Below are 21,103 nucleotides of genomic sequence, written 5' to 3'. Positions count from 1 at the left end.
AGAATTTTCCAGACGAAATTCGAGTCGAGACACGGCTCTTCCAATAGAGAAATATACATTTTTCGAGTCGAGCCATCACTTTTACAGCACATTTTCGAGACGAGACAGCCACAAATCTTGTATCGTGCGCATCCCTAATAGGTGCAGTTTTCTATTCAGAAAACTTCTTCCGGGGGGCACACTTAGTAGGGCCACTGCTGGTACTCTTTTATTTATTATTATATTATAGACGTATTATTTTGAACTTCTCCCGGGGGGAGTGGCCCCCTAAAATATGTGTGGACGAAACACTGAACAGGCAGTCTGAGAGTCTGGATCCCCCAATTAGCATAATTTCAGGGGGCAAATACACAAAATTATTTGCATTTTGTAGGCTCTTCCGAAAAAATCTTCGGACCTCAATGGGTGCATCATTACTTGTGTTTACATTGTGTTACTGCCTGATTTCGAACGTCTATGTTGGAAAGAAACATGAAAGAATTGAAATGAAATCTTTAAGTTTTACGTCCCACGGTTATGCCGGTTAGGCTAAAGGAGACGGTGATGATGAGTAATGAATGAAATGGTGGAATGAAGAAAGTGGGAGGAAACGGGAGAACCCCGAGAAAACCCACGCACACGGTGTTTGTCCACCACAAAGTTCACTTGGCGGGGGCTGGGATCGAACCCGGGACCCCAAGCACCAGAGGTGAACGCTCTGCCCCATGAAAGAATTGAATTGTTCTATAGGCATAAGGGGCCCTGAAAAGAATTTTTGCGGAGAAACATGATTTTAAAGTTCTGCCACTGATCGGGGACAAATTACATATAAATTAAGACACACTTTTGTCATTTGTTGTGTATTGAACTAGTTTAACTAAAATTAATAAAGAATTATTTGAAATCAAGTATATCTCAAGAACGATTAAATGGACTAGCTTTGATGGCCATTGAAGATGACATTCTGAATGAAATTGATATGGATGCAATAATAAGAGATTTTGCCAAATTGAAAGCCAGAAAAGTGTCTTTATAACATGAACTTTACAGTAACAAAGAAAACGAGAAATTAAGCTAATTACCATATTTGTATCACTAGAAAACACTATTTAAATATACTTTTAATGAAGTGTAAGAGCATATCTCTTTGTCAAAATCAAACCTGTGATAATGTTAGACTTGAAGCTCATTAGTTTTATTCTATTTCGACTTTTATGTTTCAACTGTATTTGTCAAAATACATCTTAGGTATACATTTTAGTTGTTTCCTGTGCTTATTTAATAATAATAATAATAATAATAAAAAGATATAAATTATTAAAACTGGAACTTTGGTCATGATTCATCCACAGTTAATTAGGTTTAATTTTGCCATTTTCCTTTAATACTCACTGGAAGACTGAATTATTATATATTGAAGAAATTTGTAATTGTAACAATTATCTGAAGAATTTTTGTCCATTACAGCATTCAATTCTTTTATTATCATATAGGCGGGGCGCCTAAATATTATTTGCTTACAGTTACGAAATGTCTACAACCGCCCCTGTTACTGTTATCTATCTATCTATCTATATATACATACATACATATATATATATATATATATATATATATATATATATATATATATATATATATAGAGAGAGAGAGAGAGAGAGAGAGAGAGAAAGTTTTGACTCAGAAAAAGTACTGTTGAACGTACGATGCTACATGGCTCCTGGAGGGTGCACAATTTACCCCTAAAAATGCTTTCGATCACTGTAATAAATTCCTGCCTACGCCCCTGTAAAGCAGTAAGAATGTTAGGGTCTGATCAGGGGGTAATGCCTCCCTGGAGCAACGACAGTTCCCCAGAAATCATACCTCTGATAGGTCCGGATGTGACACCAGTATTTGTGTGTTACCACTCTTCCCTCTCAGTGTACTGAAACTTAAGTCAAAGGAACTGTTCTGAAATCTTCACCGATTCTCTCCTCTGAAACCACATGCGAATGGGGCCGACCTTGGTCATATACCACATCTGGAATATTACTATTTATGTCAGAGATACCGAAAAATATATATTCGACACAAATATAGGATGTTTCAATTTTATTTTATTTATTTTTTGCCTGTCACCCTCCCACTCTGACCTCCATGCCAACCAAGGCTTAACTTCTACCTAAGCAACATCAACAGCGTCACTATTCATCTTCGACCACGAAAACTATGATTTCGATACTAATATTGTTCATATTTGACTACTTTTACATGTCCCTTTCCCCTTATTACGAATGACTTCAGTGTCTCGCCTCACTGGAGCAATTGCAACAAACTTAAGTATAACTATAAAACACCACCTGTAAAATAAATGTGCGGGTGATCTTTTTCGGAGAGGAATTCATTAGCTGCTTTTCCAATGTGGTGGCTTTATTCGCTTCCCATGCTAAAGATTGCCAAAGAGCTCAACTTTATTTCACCACTGTGCTATGAATATAGATTTTAATGGCATTTACTTTACTGAATGCTCGCTTAGGTATTGCTCCCGTCACAGGAAAAGTGAGATACTGTTATAAATGAGTAGGGATATAAACAAATACGGAAAACTATTAGCAATGACACCACTCGAAATGAGTTTTTGCAATATAATGAGGCAGTATTTTATTCGAATGTGAAGGAAATCATTGCGTAAATTGTCCCTTCCCCTCCTTAGAAGTCTAAGCTACAATACGTATCTAATAATTTTGAATTAGAAATATATGCATCGAGTTTCATATCCTTAACTTTAAGGTGTCCTGAGTTAAGTAAATGAATAAACTTCCTGTTAACGAAAGAGTAAAGCTTTGGGCTTTAATAGTATCGGGAGTGTAATTATGCATTTCAGTGACCCCGAAAGCTATTGAATAGACACTCATATATTTCAATTAGGAATTTTTACTTATCACCCCTCCTATTAAACCTCCATGCAGATAATGCTAAAATTTGATGTGAACGATATAGAGGGTATCATACATAATTCATGCACTCAAAAGCTATGGATTTAACATTAATATCATTTATTTTCGATTATTTTTACATGTTCCTGTGTCTCCCATGATAGAACTAGAGGTGATACGGGTTTCGATTCCCGTCAGGAGTCGTGTGGTTCGGGTTCCACGTTAAGTCGTAGATGCAGGTCTTGTATAGAGTAGTAGCTGAAAGACACGCTGAACTCTATATCACCTCGCCTCGTGAGATATTCTACGTTTGCATAATTTCTAAACCACTTTTCTTTCTTTTAATCTCCTCCTTCCTCTTAGGACACGCATAGGTTCAAACAGAAACATTCTTCACGGTTGGAGGACGCAAGGCTACTGTAACATACGCGTACAACCCTTATGGGACTAGGTAGTGAGTTGCGCAGTTTGAGTAGCACGCACGAATAAACCACGCTTACATTTATTATATATAATTAATAAAATCTCATATTAGGACTTACTCTGCACGTCAAACTTTTAACATATGTGACTTTTTAGATTCTGTTCTTCTTCTACTCTATTATTATTATTATTATTATTATTATTACAGCTATATGAAGCAATTGTCTCGGCAAACTTGGTTAATACACACCATTCAGCAACCGGTAGTTGTAGAAATCTGGCTTTTCCAACAGTAGTTGTTAGCTCAATCGGTAGAGCGCTGAGCCATGGATTCAAGGGTTGCGAGTTCGAATCTAGTCTAAGTCAAAAGATTTTTTTCCTGATATAATACTTGAAATGGGAATGTTTCTCTCTCCACCTTTATCTCGTAATTCTGAATAGAGATGTTTGGATGTGAAAGAAAAAGTATACTAGAATATAAGAAAAGAGAGGTAATTTACATGATACCTTTTGCAATTTTTAACTATATTTTCACCTATCTAGGACGTTTCTAAAAAGTTCAGACTTCTAGAGCTCCTTTTCGCTCTCTTATCTGTCCTTTAACTAATTTCTACAGTTACTTAGTGAATCACATATACATATATTACAGATGTCGTATCTCTTTCTCTTCTCTCTACATCATGTCTGGAGATGAATGTTTTGACAATAGGTTACAATACAAACACGATTTTAAAAAGTAATACGATCTGCGATATCAGTGATACATATTGTGGTGTTTAACTTAACATATAAAACAATAAATAGAAAAACTGAGAATACGAATCTTTTCGTGCACTGATGCTTCAATAACAGTGAACTGATGCTTCAAATCTGTGTCTTTACTCCCTTCACCTATGTTAATTCCCTAGTCAAAATAAAAACTCTTCAAAATTAATCACAAATTCTTATACAACCATCCCTTCCTTGGAGTACTGCGCGGTCACATACCCGTCACTGCGATGTAAAGGCACTTATGGCGACGAGGATACACTGCATATTAACGAATGTATTTTTGTAGTTGAGTGCTAATGAATAGAAATATAGTCATTAAACAGATTATTATGCATTTTAACGTTGTTTTAATACGGATGGTATTTTTAATTTCTCCGTTACTCACAAATATAGGTACATTATGGATATCTTCTCAAATCAAGACTGGGAATTAACCGGACAATAAATGCATACCTATTGTCAGACCTTAATAAGCGTAATGTGTACTTCAAAGAAAAATATAAATGATCATTCTACATTTTTCTCCGTAATTTTCAATATGTTGATGTCTTATTTAACAGCTTGTAACCTTACAATTATGTAATAACCCAACTGCGTCTATTTTCAGCGAGAGGCGAACTAATTTAATATTCAGTAAAATGATTCTAGTTTATTGATATCCCCATTCGAAAAAAAAAAAATGAAGAAATATTTTGACACGCTACACTATATAATTAACATTTTCAATTCTGAAAAATCTACAATTAAACGATCTAACTATAAAGGCAGCGAAGAAAGTTCTGTTGCTTTTTGTGGAGGTCTGTGTTCCATTGGCCCTGACACCATGAGTTGCATACAAATGGAGATTAAGCGAAGGTCAGTTGTTGGTGTGGGTATATTCAACATACTACCTGGTTGTGGCAGTTTAGTTACACTGTGAACTTGCGTAAGGACAGAGTGAACATGGGACCTCCACAGAACGTCATAATGGCGTATATACTGTACTAGTTCAAACTGGGGTCAAATGCCGCTGCAGCGAGGCGAAAGATATGCCCAGCCTTTGGTGAGGGTGTCGTGACTACACAGACAGTGCAGCGATGTTTAACAAGTTTAAGGACGGTGACGAAACTCTCGAAAACACACCATGTAATGGAAGAGAACACAAGTATAAAATGAAGATCTTCAGGCAGCAATTGAGGCGAACGGTGGCCAGACATGTAAGGAACTCGGACTGCAATTGAGTGTGAATGGAGAAACTACTCGGCAGCATCTCCATCCACTTAGGAAGCACTAGAAGTTGGGTCGATGGGTCCTACATGATTTAACTCCGGGCCAGAAGGCAACGCGAGCAGACACTTGTGTTTCTGTCCTGTCTCGTCTGAGGAAGGAACTATTTCTGGACAGGGTGTTGATATCTGCTAAGAAGTGGCTCCTGTACGAAGCTTTACGGCGCCGTCATCATTGGTTAGCATTCCATGAACTTGTTCCAAAACAGCTGAAACCAGCACTGCACCAGAAAAAGGTCCTCCCGTGTGTTCGTGCATCACGCCGGCGGCATCGTGCATCAGGAACTGTTACCAGCTGGTCAGATCATCAATGTAACTGTGTACTGTCAGCAATTGAAACGTATACAAGAAAAACTTAAAACTCTGGAACCAGCAATTTTGAATCGCAAACGGGTCATCCTGTTACAGGACAATGCTAAGCCCCACCTGACTAGGATGACCCGGGACAACATTTGTAACGTTTGTTATAAAAAACATTTATCTGTATGCATGAAATTTATGGTGTAATTTATTTTATGCAGGTGACAACACTGGAGTGGCTTGACCAGGATTCGCGCCGGTTTGAGTCGCCATTGTGTGGGCTTGCTTCATAGTGTGTGGAGATTCAAGAAATGGTTGTTGAGTTATGGAAGTCAGACTACCTGATGTGTAACGAAATAAGAAATAGTTTGTTTTGTGTTGCTTTCTATTTTGTATTATATTTAATCTGAAGTTATTAATACAGAAGTTAGGCAATTGAAATGTAAGAATGAAGGTTCCTAATTACTTTAATGTACGTGAGTATATTTAAATTTTTCCATATTTATTCTCCTGTCGATAAAAATATGCACGTTAAAGCTGCTTGGCAGGTGTCTCCGTTTGACTTGCTGGTGAATCGCTCACGCGATGTAAACTTCTCTTCCTCTCTTATCAATCAGCTGCTTTTTAGCTTTTTGTCTTTTTTGAGTAAATGCTTGCCTTCGGAAGAAGTAAAGTTCGCGTGAGAAAAGAATTTTCTATAAATAATAAAACAGTTTGTTACTTCAAATAACTCACAATCATTAATCTAAGAATTTCATTCCCCTGTGGTTAATCAATGAAAATTGGACGGAAGAAAGAAAATAAAATTACATTTATTTTTGTAGAGTCGTAATTGAGAGGATTAATGGTAAAGTTATCTTTTCGTACTTGTTATATTAACCACCAACAAAGTTGCAAATAGTTTTCATATTTTTTTTAGTATTTATTTTCCGAGGAAGAAAATTAGAAAATTTTGTTAGTTTCAATATAATGGAAAATAAACTGATATGTTATAATTAACAAGTTGTCGTTCATGTGTTCAGAAGCAACTACTTCCTTTAATGATAATTATACCTCTGCATACTCGAAACCTGTAATTCTATGTTTTTCCGTGTGTGGGTTTTCTTCGGTTTTGGTATGTCAAATGGAATGGTGGGACCGGCGCATTCGGGCACTTGGGGGAACATATTAATGGTTACACATTCTACGCCTTAGATAGGAAACACTATTGCATCCGCCATACGCCCGGGACATTGCGCCGTCCGATTATTACCTGTTCCATTTCTTTAACAATCACCTTAAAGGACGCCAGTTCAAATCCCTAGTAGGGGTGCAAAATGTACTTGATACTTTCTTCGCTTCACGGCCCACCTAGTTCTACCACGATGGAATCCATGGCCTTTCAGAACGTTGGCAGAAAGTCTTCGATGCTGATGGGGACTATTTTTGATCTTCCAGGTACGTCTTAGGTGGCATATCGATGTTCGAAGGTGATGGGTGAAAAAGCAATAGAACTTTTTGGTTACCCTTATATTTTCAGCGATATAATATGAAAGAAATATGTAGAAATCTCACATACCTTCCAGTGACGGCCTTTACTTGTTTCCAGTGTCTCTCTCGCATAGCAGGGTTTTTCAAATTTGTTATCAGTGGCAGAGTTCTTCTAAACACATCCACCCGATTTCTAGTATGGTCAACAATCTCCCAATTTCTCGCTCTTAACTCCTTAGAAAGTTTCGTAAGTTTTTTGAACAACATATTCGCCTGAATGAAGTAAAAAGAAACGAAAAGAGTTATCATCATAATCTTCAATGCCCTTTAGTGACTAGAGGAACAGCAAGTATAATACAGTACTATAAATAATTCTGTGACCTTTAATGTCGAATTTAAACTACTGAGATTCTAAAATATGAAACCTTGCGGAAAACATTAACTTACAAACAATCATACTATACGTTTACATTATATTACTGAATGAAAATGTATATGGAGGTTATGAAGCATTGTTGCACCCCAACACACAGAGGATTCATTGAAATACATTTAGCAACTAAATTCAATAAAACATGTAAATAGTATACCAAATGTATTTTGTTGTTGTGAATGAAATGAAGTTATAACTTGAACTAACGTGATTCAGTATGCATGTACTGAGATGTATATATATTACTTACAAAAGTGTCAGTATCTGCAAATTAGAAGTCGAAGTTTGTCAAAGAGAATGAAATAGAAAATTTTATTAAACGCTAGCACTACGTATAGAAATGCGGAGAGTTATTACATACTTGTAAAAGGAAGAGAAGATCAGAAAGAACTTCAACCAGATTAGTAAATACTACAAATTATAACGTCTTACTTTAATATTTGTATTAATTATCGCAGACAGTAATTTCGGTTTGTGATCTGTAGTCTTCTGTGGGTCCGTTCTCAGATGCAGATTGATATAAAAATTCCTTTATATTCTTAAAACCTTGAATGATTTCTTAAACAAAGTAGGATGACCTAAACAGCTATAAATATATTGTTAAGCTGCAGAAGAGAACTTGAATCATTTGAATTGAAATTGCAAAAATATTCAAAAATGTAAATATAAGTGTTTACTGCTTTGTCGCCATCTTCTTAAACCTAGTATAAATGAGACATACCATTATTCTACAAAATTTTGTCTTGTTATTGATTTTTATTAAAAGTTACTTTCGACGTATTTGCGGAGAATATATATATATATTAAAAAAAAAAGTAAAATTAAAGAAAAATGTGGATTTAATTATAGTCCCATTGCTTATCTAAATTAGGCTACATTTATCTAAATTTAATTTAGGATCCTTCGTTCCGATTAAATAAGAATCGAATACGGATCTTTTCACTATGGAAGGTGCCTTGTGTAGAATCGTTACATATTTAATGGATTGCTTAGACTCTACAAATGCTTAGATAATTATGATACCACTGAAATGTCTTTGGCATCCTAATATATTCCTTTATCCTACGATCTATAGTTCTCTTAGTCATACTACTATACATTTAATCACAATCACATCTGATTTCATGTACGCCAGAATTTACTTTCTCATCCACAGAGTAATATGTATAGCCTACTAATGACTTTTCTAGGTGCTTTAAGAGATTTAAATATGAATTAAGCGCAGATTTTTGGAGTCTAAAGTAATAAATTAGGTTCTAATAGGAACGAAAATCACTTTCCTTTAACCTTCTCTTCATTTTCGGTATTTCAGCTCTTGTTGATATCTCGTTTATAAATACTTAAAAATTACTGTGTGAATCAAAAGGTAAATTCCCACATATATGGAACCAGATGTGAAGGAATATATTTACACGACGACGAGAAATATAGACAACAGCATAATAATTCAGTGGGATTAGGACTATCTAAGCATTTATGCAAGTCTAAGTATTCTATTAAAGATGTAAGAATTCTACATAAGACATTTTACACAGTGGAAAGATCCGTAATCAAATCTTATTTTATCAAAATGAAGGATCCTAAATTAAATTCTGACAAAGGTAACTTAAGTAAACAGTGTGACTACATACTAAATATTTCAATCCACAAACAATATTTTGTTTCTCGTAGAAGTATATTTTTCCTCCGCAAATACATTGAAAATAACTTTTAGTATAAAAATCAACAGCACGACAAAATTTTGCAGATTCATGGACTATTGATACTAGCGTGAAAAAGATGGCGACGACACAGTGAATCATTTTATTTGTATAACGTACATTTTTGAATATTTTTACAATTTTAATTGAAATGATCCCAGTTCTCTTCAAGTACATAACAATATAGTTAAAGCTGTTTAGGCCATCCTACTTTATTTAGGATGTCATTCAAGAATTCAAGGAGATGATAAGATTTTGACATTAACCATCATTTGACAACATATCACAGAAGGCTGCAGGATTGTAAGCCAAAAATTATTGTCTGGAACAAAGATAAAAGTTATAAGTTTGATTAGTATGCATAAAATAAGTGCATTATCAGGTTAGTGAATTTTCGACACCCGAAATTTTGAGTCTCAGAGAAATATAGGTGATGCAGAAATTCAAAGATAGCAGAATTCCACTGAACAATGACTTCATGAACATGGAAGCAAACGAAGTTCTTCCATGTGAAAGTGGAATTTTTGAAGCAACTACTGAAAAATCGGAATGCCCATTCATTAAACAAATATTTATTTTACTCAAGAATTTTTTACCAGTATGTTTTAGAGCTAAAAAAAATTAAAACTATAGTAATGCAGCACTTTAAAGAATCTACAGTGCAGCCCACTTATAACAACTTTCAAGGGACCAACACAATGAGTTCTTTATATCCGAACCTTCGTTATAAACAAACTCATGTATTTTTCCGAATTATGGAAAAAAAACAAAGGATTAGATAGCAAACAGATACGTTTAAAAAAGAATATACAGCAGTACAACATTACATCTGAAGATTATTTTATTAATTGGGTTGTTATCTACCTATCGTACATATTGCAGTTCTTCCTACCTGTTCAAGCACGCTTAAAGAAGTCTGTTATTTCTTCTTCTGAACCGTATCCGCTGCCATTGTTTGTAGCACGGCCGCTTCCACTTCCTCAAATGCCCGAAATGCATTGTCCGGCACCGTGTTGCTGTGTTCGAAAAGATAGCGTTGCAAGTTTTCCGAACTTTGGATCGCTTCTTTGAAATTCACGGGTTGTTTCATATTTTCCACTTCTCTCTCATCATCGGAATCTGCTTCATTTTCCTTCGCAAGTTTCCCTCAAGCTTTCCACAACTGAATTGTCAAGATCGGGATCCTCAGTTACAAACGCATCATCTGCGGCAACGTACTCGTCAAACTCTGTGTCGCTTTTGTCTGAAGAGATATGGCTTTTCATTTGTTTGCCATCTTTCAATCTGGCGATGCACAAACACGAGTTAAACAAAATTAAGTTACGGCGTGTTCCTACCTTACAGATACAGAAAAACGCACCTCACTTTCTCTCCGTGTTTAACACAATAAGCTCCAGTGAAAACAGATTTATTTTTAACCTCGACCTTGAACCCTGGTGAACGCGCGTTACCGGAAATATCTGCACCCGGGGCGATTTCTGCTGTCATCCGAGTGGGAGAGGGAGAAGTGAGTCATGCCTGACTTGCATAGCGACAACTGCTATGAAAACCAGTTTTGCAGTAACTGAGATATCCACGGGAAGAAAAGAAAACATGATTCCGTTCTGAAAGCTTCGCTACAAGCGGTCTTTACGGAAAATATTGTTCGTAATATATGGTCATTTCTCCCATGTTTTAAATAGGCGGTATGACGGGGATTTCATTTATGTTCGTAATATCCAATAATTCGCTATTTCCGAGTTCGTTATAAGTGGACTGCAGTGTATTTAGGAGTAATATCACTTATAAACTTTCGATATATTATTTTCAGGGATAGGTAAAAAATGTAAAATGTTCTTTTAAAAAAGTAAATATTCTGTTCAAAAATTTTACCTCCAATTAATTATACCTTAATATTCATGTATATTTTTCCTCTCACATCTTTCACGATCTCATTTTTTTATTGTTCCCTTGTGCATAGATTTGCTAAAGAACTAAATCAGTATAAATACTTATTTCTCATGTTTTTAAAGGGGGCCGCGGTGGCTCAGTGGTAGAGCGTTCACCTCTGGTGCTTGGGGTCCCGGGTTCGATCCCAGCCCCCGCCAAGTGAACTTTGTGGTGGACAAACACCGTGTGCGTGGGTTTTCTCGGGGTTCTCCCGTTTCCTCCCACTTTCTTCATTCCACCATTTCATCCATTACTCATCATCACCGTCTCCTTTAGCCTAACCGGCATAACCGTGGGACGTAAAACTCTAAGATTTCATTTCATTTCATTTCATTTAATGTTTTTAAAATGTTTTCTTCTGACGTCAAAACACATTTTTACTCCTAATTCCTACATCACCTTTACAGATTTTAATCAATAGAGTTTATTATCTGAAGAAAGAAAAACACGAAATAAAAAATTATTCACTTACGTGATCTTCCATTTCTTCAGTCTGCAATGTTCTGAAAGGACCGTATTTATATTTCTCCCAGCTCTTGTCCCATTCATCAGTAATTAGCCACACAACTTCCAAGGAATCGATATCCTGTATCAGAAGATAAAAGGTATTATACTCACAATAACAAAAATAATAATACAACGTTTATGATATGATCCTGTGTTCCTAATGTCTTAAAGGAAAGCTAGCTTCACGAAGCGCCTATTATGTGTGAGATGGTCTCGCAGAATTTAGGACAGAATGGCAGGAGGACAAAATGGCAGGGGACATAATGGCAGGAAATAAAGGCAGGAGGACAAAATGGCAGCGGACGAAATGGCAGGAGGACGAAATGGCAGCGGACAAAATGGCAAGAGAACGAAATGGCAGCGGACGAAATGGCAGAAGGACAGAATGGCAGGAAGTTAATTTGGCAAAAATTATAACTCCTAGGGCTCGTATTTTTAGGTTTTACCTATTGTGTTTGTTAGTAGGTAACGGTTTTTGATTTATTCATTTCTACCTCAAATGTCCAAAGCATATAAATACAGCTAAATTGAACCAAAAGCGTAAAAGAGGGTAAATATCAGTTATCCATGTCTTAATTTTTTTCTTAAATTTATTTCTTTTTAACCATATTCCAATTGATATCTTGGTTTTATATTACCGGTAATTCTAAGTAGTACAACTTTTATTTATGACGAAAGAATTTTCCCGTGGACTCCCTCTGAATTTCTCTCAGGGTCTAGCTACCAGCTGAATTAAATCTACTAACTGCTTTCACACACAATATAATTTTGAAACTTGGGAGCCTAGTGGTATCTTTGTGTCTGTAGTATGTAATAATGCTGATACGTTATTCTCTTGAACATCTTAATTGTATTTGACGTTTGACTTTAGAAGACTGAGTTTAGCCTGCAAGTACAAGTTGCCTATAGTTAAAACATATCAGATGTACGATCTTGTTTAATAAAACCTGCCCCTCCCCCTCCACTATCTGAAAAGCCCTATATGTTATTCACATATGAAATTCAAAGACAAAGGCAATCGTCTTTATCCAGTCATATTTTTATTTCAAGTGTAAGTATTAAAATGTGCTACGCATGGTTGCAAGAGGCTGCTTTTTTTTTTTTTTTTTTTTTTTTTTTTTTTTTTTTTTTTTTTTTTTTTTTTAAATACTTAACTTAGGTACCTAATATTGGAACTAATTTTCTTCATGAATTGATGTAAGAAGCGGCCGCGTGATTTTCGACCAATTATTTCATCACTGGTATCTATGACCAACGAGATAACAACAGTGGAAGACAAACTTCGTTCTTCTCAAACTTGATACTTTAAAAAACTTATGAAAGTAGTTTCGTTATCCAAATACATATTCAATCAAATCAGTTTCAGAGGTAGCATTAATCTTATAATAACGTAATGGCTGTAAGAGTTACCATGAAAATGTATTTTGTATGTTTTCTTTTTTTCGTAATTCAGAGATTTTTTCCTGAATTTCACTGGAGTTATGAAGAACCTTAAATTATCAGGCATTCCACTTTAATCGCTCCCCTTTCATCCCCAATGTGATATTGGATATATTTACAGCTTAGTGCAACTTAAAGGAACCATGATCGTGCATATTTGATTTCTAACTTCCTTGCTCATAGCGTTGCTCTCGAGACGAGATGAGAATTCAGGTTTTGTCGTCTCGTGTGGTATATGTTAGTAAAAGTCTCGTCTCTTTTTGTAAATTTATGTACAAAATGTGTCCTGATTTCCGTCTTAGTTTAATGTAGAATTTATCAGAATTCTTCCAGGTTACGACGAGTCCAAGAAAAGAGTGATATAACAACACTTAAATCATATTTATTAATGAAATAAATTGTATAATAACTTGCGTATCTTTAAACGTTGATAAATGCTCTTTCTTGTGTTCATACTATTACCTTATCAAATTGCATATGACATATATACAATTAATCATATGACATATATACAATTAATCGGGTCTAGGAAAATTCGGTGTAAGAAAACTCGGTGTAGGAAAATTCGGTGTACAGAAAATACGATGTACGGAAAACTCGGTGTGGGGAAATTCAGGTGTAAGGTAGATTCGGTGTAATACATATTGAATATTACCACTTACGATAATTTACAACACTTCATATTGTGAAAATGAAAACCATAAAATGTAACGAATAAAATGTTATTACCTATTTCAAGAAAAGCATTTTTTTTCCCCTTGAGTCCAATATCTGTTTCATGTCTTTTGCGGGGTATTACTATGAACTACTTTTCATCACACAATGAATCTGACACTTTTTGTCAGAAATAAAACAATTACAACTGTAAGTTCAGAGAATAGTTATAGGAACAGCTAAAAGCACCACTTTGCCTCACGTTCTGCCCCAGACAGAAACATAATATGGTTGTTAGTGAATAAATTGCAGGAAACAGGATCGCTTTTGAGGAAGACAGGGAAGGATCGGACCTCGCTGGCGGATGTTGTGGAAGATGTCAGTTACCTACTCTAAGTCACCCAAGAAATCTCTATTCAACATGTGATTTGTGTGTGTTACCACTAACACTTAATTTGTATTCTTCAATTTCGCTTCAAGTATCCAATATCTCATTCGAACTGTAACGTACAATGGCGAATATTTGCTGTTTTTCTTGCGGCCTGCTCTATATTACCCCGGATGAATCTAAACCAGTAAACATAGTCCCATAAATCTCCCATCCTTCCTTGATGATTTGCAGTAAACCGCATGAAAATCGGACTTCAGTTAGAAATTCTAGAGCCAAATAATATCCGTGAGTTTTGAAAGAATCACTCTGTATATAGATATGTAAGATGCAAAAATATATTGATCAAAAAAGTCTTAGTGGAAAGGGCAATATAAAGCAGGATGGTTTTATCAGATAATAGTTGTACAAATAGTTGACTTCTCCTCCAATCAGACACTTTAGTTTGTTTGGCTTAAGTTAAGGTAAACAAGTACTGCAACCCTATTGACTCCTTATTGACTTCTCCTCCAATCAGCCGTAGATACTTTAGTTGAGGCATTTATTTTTACACCTTTGAGTAACATAAACAAACAATTTCATTTTTGAAGAATTTAGATTTAAATATTTATTTATAAAATAGACATAAAATCGTCAGAACATTTTTGAAAAATCTATAATTTTCAACTTTACCCATCCAGTAACCTACATTTTTTTGGAAGTAGAAAATTCTAGGAGGCATCCTCCAAAACAGCATAAGAACTTAAGTTTTAAATTAAATGTCGATTGATAGCGATGGTCGCTTCGCTAAATCACACGAACGGACTTCGAAAAACAAATTTCTCGTCATGTAAGGGCCATAAAATGTTAAAATCCGTCGAAATCTAGAATTCAAATAATTTCAGGAACACAATTCAATATAAAGTAGACAGTAAACAGTAAGAATGATAGTAGACAGTACAAGTACTTCTAACCGGCATAACCGTGGGACGTAAAACTCAAAGATTTCATTTCATTTTTTTTCTTTCTTTACACCTAACATTCCCCACACCGAGTTTTCCGTACACCGAATTTTCCTGCTCCCCAATTAATCATATCCTATATTTTGAAAACGGGAGATCCTATGTCTACCGAAAGTTCTAGTGTTTCTTGTGAGTACTCTACAATTTGTTTCCTCCGATGAATTTTGCCCCGAGCTTCCCTTGAATTTGCCCCTATGCATATTTTATAGTCTTAAAAATACTAGAGACAGTCACCAGAAAATAATGAGTACACATCCTACATATCCTCTCATCAAAAACTTCGGAACGAGTCGAATCAACCAATTTTAATTCGTTTTCTTTGCCACAGAAAGTATCTTGTACAGTACCGAGGTTAGTTTATTCTCAAGTTAATATGGAGGATTTTTTTTTTTTTTTTTTTTTTTTTTTTTTTTTTTTTTTTTTTTTTGCTTGTTACTTAAAATGTTTTGCAAATAACTTCAATAACTTTTAAAACTGTTTGTCTTCACTTGAGCATATACACATCACAGTGAGAAATAAGGATAAAAGCTGCTTCCTTCTAGTAATACTCGAAAAGATCTTAAATAATATATATAAAAAAGAAAACGACTAAAACTAATTTCTTTCATTAAGACACTGCTGCTATGAATAGAAAACTTGCAATAGTAAGGTGTTTGTAGATGACTGTCAATTAGAATTGAAATATTATTAGCAGTATTTTGGAGCATAATGAATACATCGAAAATTTATGTTGAAATCTTCATTTATCAAGCAAGAAACAAAATAGTTTAAAACCCGACAATTCAAATTAACTTCCTGCCATTTCGTCCGCCTGCCATTTCGTCCTTTGCCATTTTGTCCTCCTGCCATTCTGTCCGTTCCCCGGTCTCGCATAGTGGTATGTGCATATTTGTCAACTACACCAGATCAAGTCCCAGTGTGGTTCGGAGTACACTTAAATAGAAAGTTTCGTCCTTAATAAGCTCGATGCCTCATACGAATGTAATAAATATCAATTAATAATCATGTTTCTAAAATATTATTATAAAAAATTAAAAAAAATAAAAATAAAAAGTTTGAAGATTTTTGTGTTGCATTAAACTTCTGTGCGTATCTGAGTATCACTTTATGTCAGTTTTTGTTCAGGTTGCCCTGATCCAAACTTTGTGTGATTTCTTTACAAGAATGTACGAGTAGAACGAGGTGTATATCAAATTTATGTGTCATTTTCATGTAGATCCAAAACGCTTGACAGCATTTTAGTGAAACTGCAGAAGATGGACTTTACACTTTAAGCTACAACTGTGTCAAGTTGCAAATTTTGAACTGAGTACTTTTTTTTCTAGGCGTGTCGTTGAAGAGACGACCTTTTGTGTACTAGTATGATATAGATTTTACTATGGAGAAACGACTTGTCACAAAGATTTTATCTCCACGAGAGGTGAAAAGCCTGTGGATATTTATCGACAGCTAAATCACAGGAGTGGTTGAGTGGGAATCAACAGATGATTTGCCGAAGGTTGAAAGCCCATATTGTAGCAACTCTTGAAAAGAAGGATGTGTTGAAAATCTGGTAATGAATGGTTCTTGTACGGCGGCGTGGAATGCATATAGATTGACTATCTCAAGCTTAGCTCACGTTTAGTTCTTAGGCAATTAGATAAGACGTTCCGTAAGACAACTGCCAGTGGGCAGCTGACAAGAAACAGTGCTACCAATGAACAATTGTTTGACTCTGTTATCATTATGGATGAAACGTTTATTCCCCTGTTTAATACCGAATTAAAACTGTGAGTGGAAATTTCCTTTCACCCCTATTCAAAGTATTTTTGGAAAAGAAATTGCTTCCTGCATAGCAAGAAAGTCGATCAAGCTCGCAAGTTCAGGGTTTCTCCTACATTAGGACAATGTACCGCCACACAATCATTGTCACAGACTATTTGAAGCACAAACACATCGAAATTCTTCCGTACTCACCATATTTCCCAGATCTTGTCCTCAGTGACTTTTGGTAGTTTTCCAAACTCAAAGATTCTTTGTGGGGAAGAAATTTTTCATCCAGAATTTACTTTGGTAGTGCTGTATACCCGAAAATGAATCCACAGGCTGACGGTAAGTGGAGGTAGATGGTGATGATATTGAAAAGTGACAGAAAGGTGTCATCCAAATACTGAACATGACCGGAACTAACTGTAAACGCCACGTACTTTTCGTACGCACCTCGTATGCTTAAAAAAAATCCTTCCACTTTGTGTTTTAGCAAAATGTTACTTCTCTAGTAAATATTTTGACAATTAAAATTCTGAGCTTTGATTTATTTATTTATTCCCTGATAGAACCTTAATTCTAACTCATATATTCCATTTTGCCATTCGTATGTACTTCCTGTGCATTGACATACGGCCTCTTATATAATCGAACTCATATTCTTCTCCGTGTATAAACTCTTGTAACCTATTTAACATGGAAAAATTATCCGTTGTTAGGTGTATTCAACTATACATTTTATAACGTTTTCCCAATAATAATAATGATGATAAATCTTCCCCTCACCTTTATACTCATCTGAAGAGAAGACTCCTGAGATCGGTTGATTGATTGGAGTTTAGCACCTCTTTCCAACAACGAGGTTATCCGAAACGAAGGCCTGCGGTTTTAAGATGGGATCCGAACCACTCTAATACGTTCGAGTGCCAATCTCTCCAACCAGAAATCAAATACTCAACCCTGTGCACTAAAGGCAGGCGCGCTAGCAACTAGACCAGAGGGACGGAGCTAATACTTGAGAAAGTTGAAAGTTTTCAGCGAACTGAAACTAACAGCTGGGAGATTAGCAAAAATCTTTAAAAGTTGTAAATAGTCACGACAAAATAATTCCTTTTCTGTTTCTCAACTTCCTAAAAGTTTGACTATCTGTATATGTGCCCATAGCATTTGTTTATAAATTCGACACTGAGTATATAATTTTAAACATACTCTTTGTTGCATAGGTTTACATTCCAGACATTTATTTATATTCAACGCGCTATGCAGTCTTCCTTCACACAGTTTTGATCATTTTTATTCTTGAATCATTCATTCATTTTTCATTCTTGAATCCTTTAGACAACATGAACTGTACCACAATTTATAACTACTGCGCGTGAACAGCACAGTGTATAGAGAAGGTAAGAATTAAAAGTTTGCTGTAACTTCAATATATCTAATGCAAGGACGATAGAAGAAATTTTACATCCATTATTACATGAGTATATGAATACATAGTTTAAAATAGTAAACTGTTGGATTCACTACCTTCCTTAGCCCACCCCGTTGGTCTAGTGCAGTCACTTCTAACTGGATGCTCTCTACTGTCACAGTTTGCTGCTCATGTTCACAGTAGACCACACAGACAGCAAGAAAAGGCAACAAACCTACCATTGATAGAAGACATTGGTGACAGGCAAACAAGGCGTAGCTGATCATTTTGCAGATGCACTACTCGTGGATTTATGACTAATCGAACACCCATTTTGATGACAAAAATATTTCTAATAGTGCCCAGCGTAAAATTAATATGATTCCAGACGTATACAGATCTTACCAAAATAATGGAAATACCTGTAGTCTGCACGACGTACGATCTATGAGATAGAAAACCAAGGATGCGTATATAGTGCCTGCCCTTGTTATTGCTGTGTTAGATGATTTTCTATAGTGCATCAAATTGGTAGAACGGAGACGTGTGTTGTTGTGGGCAGACGGTAGGTGATGATGCAGGAAGGGCAAATGAGTTTCAAGGACGTCAAATTGTGTTAATGCGCGGTTAGTTGGCACAAATGTATCCGATATGGCCAGTGTTAGATGTGCCGCGAGAAATGGTATCCAAGATAATGACAGCCTACACAACTCATGACTGAATAATGTCGAGGAAGAGTAATAGTGGACGCAAGAGAAGCATCACTGACAAGGATCACCGCGCACTAAAGACAATTGTCACCAAGAACAGTAGACCTAACGCGGCAAAAGAGACTGCAGGACTCAACCAGCCCTGAAATAGCATATTGTGACAATCACAGTCCGACACGTCTTTCATAAGCGCAAAGAAAATAATGCCAAGAACATGTAATAATAATAAAAAAAAAAAAAAAAAAAAAAAAAAAAAATCAATCGCTGAAAATGAGTAATATAGCTCGAGTTCTCTTTCACTATTTCCAAAAACAGACTATGATATGTAAGACGGATGTCCAAAGAAGCATATGCTCCAAACTTTCCTCTTGCTACCGTAAAACATACTAGGAGCTCTGTGATGCCCTACAAATCCGTGGGCCCCGTGGTTACGCTTGCAAAAATCATTGCTGCCAAAAATTATGTGGACATTTTAGGTGATCACGTGCATTCATGGTCTAGATGTTGTTTCTGGATAATGATGCAATTTCCCAAGATGACAATGAACTAGTTCATACTTCTGCAGTTGTTGAGGCGCAGTTTCATGAACACTAGAATAAACTACATCTCTCCTGTTCATTCTATCTTCAGATCTCAACAATATTAAACACCTATGGTAAATTTTGGTGCTTGGATTGTGGATCAGATCATCATCTCCATTCTCGATGACGAAACTGAGTACTGCACTACATGAGGAGTAGTACTATATTCCCCTGGGAACCATGTATGACTTACAAACCTCCATTCCACGACGAATCAGAGCTCTTCTGCACTCTAATGGTGGTCTCACGCTGTATTCAGCAGGCAAGTTGTATGATTAAAATATATTTCTAATAACTATGTGTATGTCTCAATCTGGTCAGTATATATAGAAAATCTGGTACAGAATATATATGCTTTTCAATGTTCTTTCTTACTACCTACTCTTTTAGTATACATTATTTTATTTTTCACTGTATTTGTAATTTACATTTTATTATTAAGTTCACGCAGTGACACTTATAAGATTTGTTTGTTAGTACGTCTATCCGTCCGTCCGTTGCTCCACACAATATCAATTGAATGGAAGTTAACTTCTTTAATTCTATACTGACTATCTTAGTCGAGTTCTTTAATGAAGTCAATCCGTTGACATACTAACGGATAATAGCGACTTTAACGGTGGCTATTTATAACCCACATCCCATACATGTAGGCTAATTTTGTATTTTACAGTAGATAGCTACAAGCATTATCTCGGCTGAGTTCGTTAATGGATCCATTCGTTAATATCTTAACAGATAAGAGTATCTATCTATAGCCGATATCCCATACATATAAGCGAATATCTGAATTATGCTTTCTGCAATAGATAGTTCGAACTATTATTTCGGCCGAGTTCGTTAATTGAGTCGATACGTTAACGTATTAACAGATAACAGTGACTTTAACGGTGGATATCCAATGCATGTAAGTGAGATTTTGAATTCTTTTGAATTCTGTTTTTCGCAATAGATTGCTCGAGCGATTATCCCTGCTGAATATTTTAATGGAGTTTATCCGTTATTACATTAACGGGTAACGGAAAGTTTAAAGATGGTTATCTATAACCCATATCCCATACATGTCAGAGAATTTTTGGATTTCTGTACTGTGTAATAGATAGCTAGACCGATTATCTCGGCGTAGTTCGTTAACGGAATCAATTCATTAACATATTAACGGATAACAGCGACTTTTATCGGTTTCTATCTATAGTCTATATCCCATACATAAAGCGAATTTTTTACTTTTGTTTTTTGCAATAGATAGCTAGACCGATTATCCCGGCGGACTTCGTTAATAGAGTCAAGCGGTTAATATCTTAACGAGTAACGGTGGCTTTCCATATCCCATACACTGAAATATTTCGCGTGATCTCTACTGTCTTTACCAGAGTTTATTTTACTTTAACTTATTTTTGCATCTACTATTTATACACATTTTTCTGTAACTCCATCTTGTGGGTTGTAATTCTCTTTTTCAGAATTTTCTTCTATC

At 35.6% G+C, this 21,103-nt stretch overlaps 1 protein-coding gene across 5 annotated transcripts in view; it reads right to left on the bottom strand.

Annotated features, from left to right (window-relative positions):
- kl-2 (dynein heavy chain 2, axonemal kl-2) overlaps nt 1-21,103 on the bottom strand; it is a 564,598-nt gene that overhangs the window by 377,069 nt on the left and 166,426 nt on the right. For all 5 annotated transcript variants that reach the window (XR_014132735.1, XM_081769103.1, XM_081769086.1 and 2 more), the window contains 2 exons: nt 11,661-11,774; nt 7,215-7,399 (listed from right to left, as the gene is read on the bottom strand). Coding sequence is in view for 4 of the 5 variants with exons in the window: in XM_081769103.1 (XP_081625229.1) it covers nt 7,215-7,399; nt 11,661-11,774 (299 nt within the window). In the remaining variant the exon portion in view is untranslated. The remainder of the gene's footprint in view (nt 1-7,214; nt 7,400-11,660; nt 11,775-21,103) is intronic.

Source organism: Thermobia domestica, chromosome 1 (assembly GCF_964235325.1).
Source record: "Thermobia domestica chromosome 1, izTheDome1.hap1.1, whole genome shotgun sequence".
NCBI lineage: Eukaryota > Metazoa > Arthropoda > Insecta > Zygentoma > Lepismatidae > Thermobia > Thermobia domestica.
Note: the sequence above shows the minus strand (reverse complement) of the source record. Positions and strands in the feature narration are given on the sequence as shown.